We start from the raw sequence: 10066 nt of genomic DNA, 5'->3' as shown, positions 1-10066 counted from the left end.
AAATCAGATGTATGGATTCAGACTACTCTGCCTAAGACTGCGAATAGGTTTTCTACTGGTGAAGTCTGAAGAATGAGGATGACAGACTGTGGCCTGTCATCACTGTGTAGTCATGGTGATCTTACTGAATTTGTTAAATAATCTGGAAGATCAACAGTAACTCTGCCAAGGTGGCTAAGCAGTCTGGTAACTTAGGGGAGAGCAAACATGATGCTCTCCTTACAGTGCTTGAGAAGAGTTGCAAGTTCCTGAAGATGGCTTAGGTTATGCAATGAGATGTTCAAGGATTTGTCTGAAGTCACAGTGTTGAGTGTGTGCCATTAGCAGATGTAAAACATAAAAGTGTTTCTAAAATCACAATCAGCTCACTCAAGCATGAGTAAAGTGATCACCTTCTCTGAAGAACCACAGCTGTGACCCTGAAAATAAATTGTTTTCTTCTGCAGTATAGAACAGGGATACCTCTTCTGTTAGCAGAATGGTACTGCTCTTTTATATAATGTAGCCTGGTGACTTAAATGTGACAACCCCAGGAGTGTATTTGCATCTTCACAATCCATTTCCACCTCCCAGAAAACTGCTTCATTTACCATCTTCTGCTCTGATGGGAGATGAGAGACTCTCAATAACTTCTGCTGAATGTGCCAATACCTATAGAGTTAAAAGTCATTGAGAGAAAGAATATGTATTCAGCAGCACATATGAGTGTAGACCTGCGGCTTTCGGGGGTCACTTGCTGCTGTCCCCCGCCCCTCCCCGGCCCCCCGGGACCCTCCGGCTAGCTGTCCCCTCCGGGGACCGGGGTTTGCCGCGGTCCCGCTGCACTGGGCTCACCAGGCAGCGGCTGGGTTAGCACGGTCCAAGCTGCGGCGCTGCCTCGGTCGCCGCAAGGGATCAAGATAAAGAGACAAAGAGAGGCCACTGGTATGCAGTCCAGAGAGATTGTATTGCCTGAGCCGCTGCAGGGACCAAAGGCCCCGGGCTACTGCCCAGATACAGTTTTATACAGCAAAATTAAGAGATAAGGTCTAAACAATGGAGACACTGTCCAGCTTGGGCACATCAGAATCACCCCAGGGGTCGGGTCCAATGGGAACTGCTCAGGGGTGGGGAGAAGGGGCTTCACAGAGAAATGCTGAAGTGAAACTTTCCTGAAACAATGGGGCATACAGAAATGTATCTTTTCCTCAGTTTCCCATTCCCAAGGCCTTTCTAACACCCTTCCTCCACACTACCATAACAGCATGATAGCAACATAGACCCTGATATGGAAACTTAGTATGGATTGGAAACTTGACATCCAGCTTCTGGTCAAAGTTCAATTTTTAAAATTTCCAAGAAAAGCCCGTGAGGCCAGTCCAACATGCAGGGATTTCAGTAACATGAATACACAACTAATACAAAAAACGTGGCACCTATGGATTTATGCTTACGGGACTGGGCACCATGTTGAGTGAGAGTTTTCAGGATAATTTTGAATCTAGTTCTGAGTTTCACCAAATGCATCCAAGTGCTGATCTTTTCCTGGGTTCAGTTTACATCAAGACAAGCAGCACCTGAATGTCAGCTAATGCTGAAATAAGACTTACAATGAGCTTGGGATTCAGATCCAGCATACAACAATCTGAAAAGGGAAATAATGAGTTTCTTACAGTGACAAGATTGTTTTGCTAAATAAAAACAGCCTTCAAACAATTTTATCTTTTCATCTAAAGCCTAGGCATGTGCTAATGAAGTAATGTAACCAATAGATTTTCATTTTGGAGTATTCAGACAGGGAAATAAACACTGCTGTAGTGAAATCTAACAATCACCAAAAGCCAGACTCTTCTGCATTACTTTTTTTCTGCACCAGTGAAAATCTGTAGTCATTTCTCTGGATTTAGAGGCAGAATTAACACTTGTAATGGAGTCACACAAAGCAGAATCAAAGTTTGTTTAGCTATTACGCACAGTATGTAGCTACACAGCATGTAGCTGCTGTATTTGTTTATATTAAAGCTGGTTTGCATTTCAGTTGCAAATACAGTCAAGACTAATTTACCTTTCATTTTGTCTTGGGATTTCTAAAAAATATGGGATGCTAAATACTACTTCAGGTAATGGTAATATTTCAAAATCTCAAATATAGAGCTCAAAAAGATAAGCACTCATATGGAATTGCTTGTGTTGGTCTTTATATTAAATTGCTCATTATTGCTCATCCTGTGTCCTACATTCAAAGGTCATGTACAGATTTTACTATGAATAAGAAAAAAGAGAGGGGAAATAGTCTCCAAAAGAAAGTGCATATCTTTTCTAGTGTGTTGTATCATACAATTGCATCTGCTTTACTTACACAGTAGAAGCCTGTGCTTTCCAAAACAATTAAACAGAAAAATAAACCATAAGAGAGGGAAATCCCAACCCTTTTGCACACCTAATCTTTTTCACCTGGAAACTGAAAGCAAGTCACTGTTATCCAAATCTTCTAAACAGGAATAATCAACACAGAGATTTATTTGACTGCAACAAGAGCTGGTGATTTATCCCCTCTGTTTAGTGTTTTGCTCTTGGGTTTATTGATTTGGGTTTGGGTTTTTTTGGAAAGTATTTTCTGAAAAAAATATGCAAGGAATTTACCAGCTTTTCCACTGTGTCACTGTTAGTCATCAGCTGTCAATGGAATGGGGATTTTGCATCTAATTTTGAGAAAAGGTGATTCTCAAATAACATGAAGTACACCCAAAAGATCCTGTTCTGTTTGCAGGTGTGTGAGCTTGCTTTCAGGATATCTTATCTGTCAGGATACATAGTCCTTAGTACAGCACTTGTGTCAGTGGCCAGAGGCTTTTTGAACTGGTGTGCGATGTCCTCTCAGATCTATATGGTTCCTCACAGGTCTATTCTGTTGCTGCTTTGTACCCAGTTTAAAATGTCATATTATATTTCTCTATGCAATTTCTTAAGAAATTGTCTTTTTCCTTTCTTTTCCTTCAACAAGAAACAAAGCAGCCTTACTCTCAGAGAGCTGAAGTATGACAGAAGAGGAGGAAAGCTTTCATCTCCTCTTTCCTGGCTGCAGCGTTCAACCTTGCAGCTGCTAAGCATAATTTCATGGAGTGATATCGACTGGAAAGGACATTTAAAGTTCATCTAGTCCAGAACCCAACTCTAAGGAGGGCTGCAATCATATTGCTTGGGGTCCTGTCTTTGAGTTTTGAGTCAAGTTTTGAATTTCTCCAGGCATGGAGAAAATTATCCAGGCATGGACATGGATATAGTGTGAGCCTCTTCCTTATCTGTTAGCAGCAGTGTGCATAAATGTTCAGAGAAAAAAAAGAGAAGACACAGCAAATGTTCAGCTTTGTGTAGCATGCCAGTTTTGTCAACTCTTTTTCCAATAACAAGGTCATAAGTTTGAACCATCCAAAAGTCACATGTGATAGGTCACTTGTCCCTACATGTACATATGAAAGGAAAATTAGCTAATAATTTCAGGTTTTATCCCTCAGGATTACTCCACAGTACATATTTTTCCACACTTCTATTGTGCCATTAATCTTTATCCTGTGCCTTCTGCAGACTTCTTTTTTTCCTCCCACATATGCTTCCAGGGTCCTGCTCTCCAAGGAGTCACAGGTCACAGAGGGATCCACAGAAACAGGAAACCAGGCTTCCTCAGTCAGTTTTGAAACACCAAAACCTGTTTCCTTTCTACAGAAATAAAAGCTGTCAGGGCATCCTCTGGCTAGGCTCACTATCTGAGCAGCAGCCCAGGAGAAACTACAGGAATTCTTGTTTAGGAAATAAATGTGAGATAACTTGTAGCATTTACAAATCATCAGAATGAGAGAGATCATTTTCTTGCTTCTTGTGCTGCACTTACACTGGGGCAGCACTGGATTTAATGCTCTAGGAAAGCTCTGGACCACAGGACAAGGCAATGAAACCCAGACAAGTCACTCAGACTCGACTCCATCTCTGACCACAATTAGGGGATCACCCCGTTCTGAAATTCAAGCTGCCAAAGCAAGTGCCTCACAGGAACCTCCTTTTGCATCTGCAGGTGAGACACTGGGAATGATAGCAGTAAAGAAAACTTCCAGTCCTACAATATCTACCCCTGCAAGTCAGTCAGATGGACATGGCGATGGTGACTCTGGCAGAGACAAGATGGGAAGCTCATCTCAGAGCAAAGGGACAACCCTACAAAGCACTGCTAGAGAGATCCCTCTCCTTCAAGGGGTCACTACAAGCCTGGATACAGCTACAGGAAACACATCTGTCAAGCAGTCCTCTCGCAGCACTGGTATCACTAGGAGACAGCAGGATGCCAACTCCAAAGCATCCTGCTTTGAAACTACCAGGGGAAAGTAAGCTATGTATTTTTTCTTGTCTCCTATGTAATGCTTATTTTTCCTGTTTCCAGTGCCATAATTGGCAGAAATCCTAGCAATTTCAGTAAAATTATTTTTTTGACCTTAAAAAAGGCCATCTAAAACAAGCAAGGGACCAAACTGGCAGTATTTACTGAGGCAAAACCATTGTAACATTTCTTACAAAGTAAATGCTGCAATGTTTTATTCCTTAGGATGGTTATCTCAAAATCAACAGGGAAGTCATTACCATATATGGGTAGGAAAGGACTACAATAGATGGCCCCCTGTTTTATGCACAGTAAACTGCTGTTGATATTTTTTCTTCTTTCTTTTCTTGTGGATAAAAGAAATTGCAAATACATTATTTAATTTTAAAGCTATTAAAAATATTGTGTTTGTAAACTTCTCCACTAAACTGAAAATACAAGCAATTAGATGTACAAAATGCAATCCTATTCTGTGATAAAAAACTTATGAAAAGTGATGTAGATGAATGTGCATTCAGAGCTCTATAACTTAATACACAATAGCTGTGCATAATAGAGTATATCAAACTGTATTGTCTAGTTTTATAGTTCTGGAACACTCAGTTATTTTCTTTGTTCCCCAATGTCTTCAGTTCTCAATGGGGATATTAACGCTGAATTTGCAGATATTGCAAGTTTCCCTTAATTGCTGATATATAATCAGACACAGGAAGAAAATGAAAGATGCAAAGGATTGGTTGTTTTCAATAGTATTTATGGAGAGTGGGCTTTCAGAATATAGATTTCTTCTTTTGATAGTACTTTCCCATATGGTAGCATCCAAATTCATGGAAAGGAGAAAAGTAGAATAAGTCATCACTCCTACAATTATCTTGCTGTGTGTGGTTGGGAGTTAATATTCCTTCTTGTGAAAGAAAATATTCCCATTCACCTGAGCATGTTTTGGATGATGTGTAAGGGAAATAATACATAAGAACCCAAAGGAAAGGAGTCCTTTACTTGGAAGACAGAGCCCAGTAAAGGAGCTGTGTTTCCCAGACAGCTTTCCTAGCAAACTCCTTACGTGCTGAAAGTCATCTGTTACGCTACCTTTACCACAGTGTTTGGCAGAGTGTCTGAGTTCACCTGAATTAAATGGAGTCTCTTTTTACATGAGTGCTGATAGCTACATCTCCACTGAAATAAATCCTAATCAATGCTAATTTTGGTCTTTGGCTTTCACAGCTTTCTTCAAGAACAGTATTCCAATTAAATTAATCTTCAGCATAATTCTGTGAATCAACAGATATTCTTTCTACCTTTTATGTGAAATAAAAATACAAGTAGCAAAATATTAGTCTCTGGTGAAGATGGTCACATATTTTATTTATCATAATGACACATGATTGCAACTGCAGAGAGGCAAAGGAGCAAATCTTGTATTTGCCAGCACCTAATTTCATGAATGGTCAAGGAGCAACCTGCTATGCAATGTGCATATTGGAGTCCACTGTTCCAGTTAGCAATAAAGCCAGGATTGCATATCACATTTACAGGAATGTGTAGCAGCATGAAACCCCAGCATAAAATTGAATGCTGAATTCCCATTTTCTTGCTCAAACTACTGAGCTACATAGCCTCTCCCTCTCTAGCAAATATCTACAGTTTCAGGTGTGGTTCAGTGCTTTTCACAATAACAGTCTTGTTCTACAAGGCTTTTTTTCTGATTGTATATGAGTGTTTTTACAATAAGATGTGGTGTTTTGAACTTCCCTTCCACTTTTGCCATGACCTGGACTGTGACCTAAGTCACTTCACTATTCCACCTTCCTTTCCTTGTGGGTTAGACCTGGATGAATGGTAAACTTGCTTGTGACTAATTTTTCTTTTTCAGCGAAGACATGAGAAAATGCCTAGTCTAGGGTATTGACTGTTATCAAACACTGTGAAACCTGAAAAAGCTGATGAAAAGACGCTACTGCTGAGAAAATATGCATAAGAAGACAAAAATTTTTATTTATTAAGTGCAGGTGCCATTGACTACACCCTAAATAATTTGTTCTATATATTTTCTTTTTTTTTAAATATATATCACAAATAAAGTGAAAAAGATATTGCAAGAATTTCAATAAAGACAGTTTTCTTCAAGGTTTTACTAATTTGAAGCCTGAGCAAAGAATGATTAGCAGATTCCACAGCTGTAAATTGTACTGTCTCTGAGGAAATTTGGAAAACAATTTGCTTTTTGAATTTACTTCAAATTAAAGCACCTCGTTGGTTATAGTCTGTACTCCAACCTGAATTTTCGAGTGACCTTGTAGAAACTGCATGACTCTGTAATCCTTTATGGCAACCCATTGTGCTAACATATGTGCAGAGAGGCTGATGTTAGGAAGATCCATACAGAAGGAACAATAGAGAGAAATCCATGAGAGACAAGGAAGGAAAACAAGAAGGAAGACAACAATGAGCATTTATTTTTAAACATTTAAAACTTAAAAAATACCAATGCATACACTTTGTTAGAGAGTCTACAAGGCTGTCAGATAGTCCACAAGGTACAATATGTGTCCATTGTACAAACTTAATTACCCAAACACTCCTTTCTGAAGGAGGTCATGTGCTTTAATGGCTTAATTACAAAGATAATTCTCTTTCTGTTGCTACCCTAGGTTATGTGAGGACAGTAGTATGCAGCCACATCTTATCACATCACATGCACTCTAGAACTAGGCTAGGCTTTGACCCTATCTCTATTACATCCTGATGTGGTATTACAAGGGCTAAATATTGGCCATATCCTTTTCTCTAAAATAATGAATACATTCCTTATTCTTCACTGGCACAGAAATGTAATTAAATCCTATTCCTTTGCATTGGAATGATTTTATAATTAACCTTAGAATAGGTACAGGAGAACAAAATTTGCTGCTATCTGCTCTCAAACCATTTCAGAAGACTGTTTTCTGTGGTGAGGTATCCTTCCTTCAGGCAGGGTCTGCACCCAAACTTTCATAAGGAAAAGAAAATTTCATAGGAAGAACATCTGGAATGGCCTGAGCTGAAGGAAAATTCATATCTTCACTCCTATTAATGAATTTGAAATAACCTTCTGAAATGTGAAACTTAACATCTTTACAAATATGCATTTTTTCTTATTTTTTAAAAATTTCTCCCTATCTTCAAAGTTTTATGCAATCCATACTAATGAATAAAGAAACAATGGAAACCTAGAGTGAGAGAATTTTTCTGAAATTAAGTAACATTAATCTGAGTATCAATTTGATGTGAAAGAAGAAAATTTATGATGCATTCTTTTCAATTGAGTGTATTTGAGATACATGTTTTTCAGCCTGTGGAGAGAGGCAATTGCAGTATTTCACTGTGTAAAGCAGCTTAAACAACAGTGGTGCAGTGGAGTAAGTCTCAGGTGGAGTCTTTTCATTCTGAACCTGATTTTATTAATTACTATCCAAGGCAGCTCCTGAATACAGGAGAGCTTATGCAGGTTGTAAATTAACCACAGTATCCTCACATTGCTGAGTGGCTCTACATTACTCTTTTTTCTTGTTATATGTATATTACACTTTTTCCAGTTATCTTGAAGCCACTGGGGGTCTTTATAGACTTCCTTTACCATTACCTTGGGTAGTGGTGAGGTGACAGTATTTTATTACTAAGCACAGAAGGGTTTAATGGAGTCAGCACCAGGGACAGATTTGCTTAGCTGTCACATGTGATAGGAGTGCTGAAATATTTCATTCTCATGACCAGACATGTTCATTTCTCTCTGGAAATTCCTTTTGCCTGTATCAGCTTGGTAGAAATCTAGTGTACTGACAAATTAAAATGAATGGTTAAGATCAGCAGACGGTTCAGATACATGAGGCACATAGAAACCTGATTTAACTGCCTAGTTAATGCAAGGTTCACAGTCACTTTTCATCATGTCACTTTTTAATGGAGCAGAGAGAGCAATTCTTGAATCGATTTCCTAAGATTTTACATCACTGTGCTTTTACAAAAAGTACGGTCACACATGGCTTAGGTTTCTGCCTCACTGGGTATATTCACTATGACCTGGAAGGAAGAAGCTCTTACACAAGCCTGAGGTTGCCTTGGTGGCTGTGTCAGGGTGTGTTTGACAATCTTTGTCCCCAGAATGATGCACTACAGCTATGCAGAAGGTCTTTGCAATATGTGATTCTCATCCAGCAGCACCTTGAATGTATTTCTGATGCTCGCCTGTAAGCCCAAAATCCAATTTTCCTCCACATGCTAAGCTCAGTGTTACTCCCATAGCAGTCCCAAGGCAATGATGTATAGTAGAGTAAGGATAGACTGTTTGCAGCAGGACAGGAAACACAGCACTGGGGAAAAAAAATTACTTCTTCACCAAAGTTTTTTTGAGACACTCACAAAGTACTTAGCTTGCTTAGAGTCTCATTGTTTAGTTTGTCTGTGATCAGATAAGGCACCACTATACAGATTATTTCTCATTTGTTTTTCAGGATGGTGAGGAAGGTTTCTGTTTGTCTCATTACACTAACTTGCATTAATGCTTATGATTATCTTGCTCTTGTTCTTTGTTTCATCTGCCATGGGAACGGCAAGGATTAGGAAGAGACTGTTTTCCATCCCTAAAATGTCCCTTCACCCCTCTGAATAGATTGGAATTACTGTACCTAACTGGACACTGTGTTAGCATTTACCACTAGCCACTGCAATGTTGTACCCTTCATTTAGGGTAGAACAAAAATATCTACTCAGGTATGCAGAGAAAATAGGCATTCTTACAAATCTGAATGTAATTAACATTTTAGAGAACTGACTCTATTTCTAGAATAGACTTGGCAAGAAGAGGACAGCAGCAAGGTGTCCCCATATGTTTTCCAAAAGCATTATCTGTGTTGCCAGATGGAGAATGCAAGTGTTGCAAAAATGTCAATTTTTCTGCCAAATCTGATACAGAACATCTATTTTGTATCATATTCCTGGTAAGGAACACCATTGGTCATGAGGAAAAGCATGTGGAAAAAAAAATCACCTTGAATTTTTTGGACTTTGGCTCAGATCCTTTTTGTTCAAGAGCCCCATAAGATCAGACAGTGACAGCATAAAGATATGTATCTATATGATTAAGTGGCAAATCAGATACAAAGAAACTGGCAAGGCTTTTAATAATTTAATGAAGGGAAACAAGAACAAAGAAGCTGCCCAAAACAACACTGTAAACAAGGACAAATTCACCCCTGAAAGCATAATGGATCTTATTTTTTTATATATTTCAATTTTTTACTTACAAAGTCTTTTTTTAATAGTCAGTATTTCTCAAAGTGGAGAACCCTCACTGACATACTGCAATCTCCTTTTCTTTAGATCACAAAAAAATCACTTAAAAATAGTAAACGCCAATAACACTGAAGGTTACCTGGAAAGCACTGACAGTAGACAAGACCAGAATTTTGTACTCTGGGTCAATTAGAAGATGGAAAATAAATTTATATTCCAGAAGTAAAAAGGTGGAATTCAGACCTTTTAAAAGAGCAGTTTGTCTGCATTTTCATATGTGTTTTACTGGATAATTCTCAAAGATTTGAGATTAATGGATATCTTCTCCAAAGTCTAAATTCTATCTGGAAAAGTTTGATTGTATTAAAGGGCTCTGAACATGGAGTGGACAATCATGTATCAAAGAGAACATTTTAAATGTTAAAACAGACTGGTGGAGTGCTAGGT

General features: G+C 38.6%; 1 protein-coding gene across 1 annotated transcript in view; it reads left to right on the top strand.

Annotated features, from left to right (window-relative positions):
* The first annotated feature begins 8247 nt into the window (after nucleotides 1-8247).
* MMRN1 (multimerin 1) overlaps nucleotides 8248-10066 on the top strand; it is a 35464-nt gene continuing 33645 nt past the window's right edge. The window contains exons 1-2 of the mRNA XM_077782600.1: nucleotides 8248-8276; nucleotides 9952-10015. Coding sequence (XP_077638726.1) covers nucleotides 8248-8276; nucleotides 9952-10015 — 93 coding nt within the window. The remainder of the gene's footprint in view (nucleotides 8277-9951; nucleotides 10016-10066) is intronic.

The sequence above is a fragment of the Lonchura striata genome, chromosome 4 (genome assembly GCF_046129695.1).
Source record: "Lonchura striata isolate bLonStr1 chromosome 4, bLonStr1.mat, whole genome shotgun sequence".
NCBI lineage: Eukaryota > Metazoa > Chordata > Aves > Passeriformes > Estrildidae > Lonchura > Lonchura striata.
Note: the sequence above shows the minus strand (reverse complement) of the source record. Positions and strands in the feature narration are given on the sequence as shown.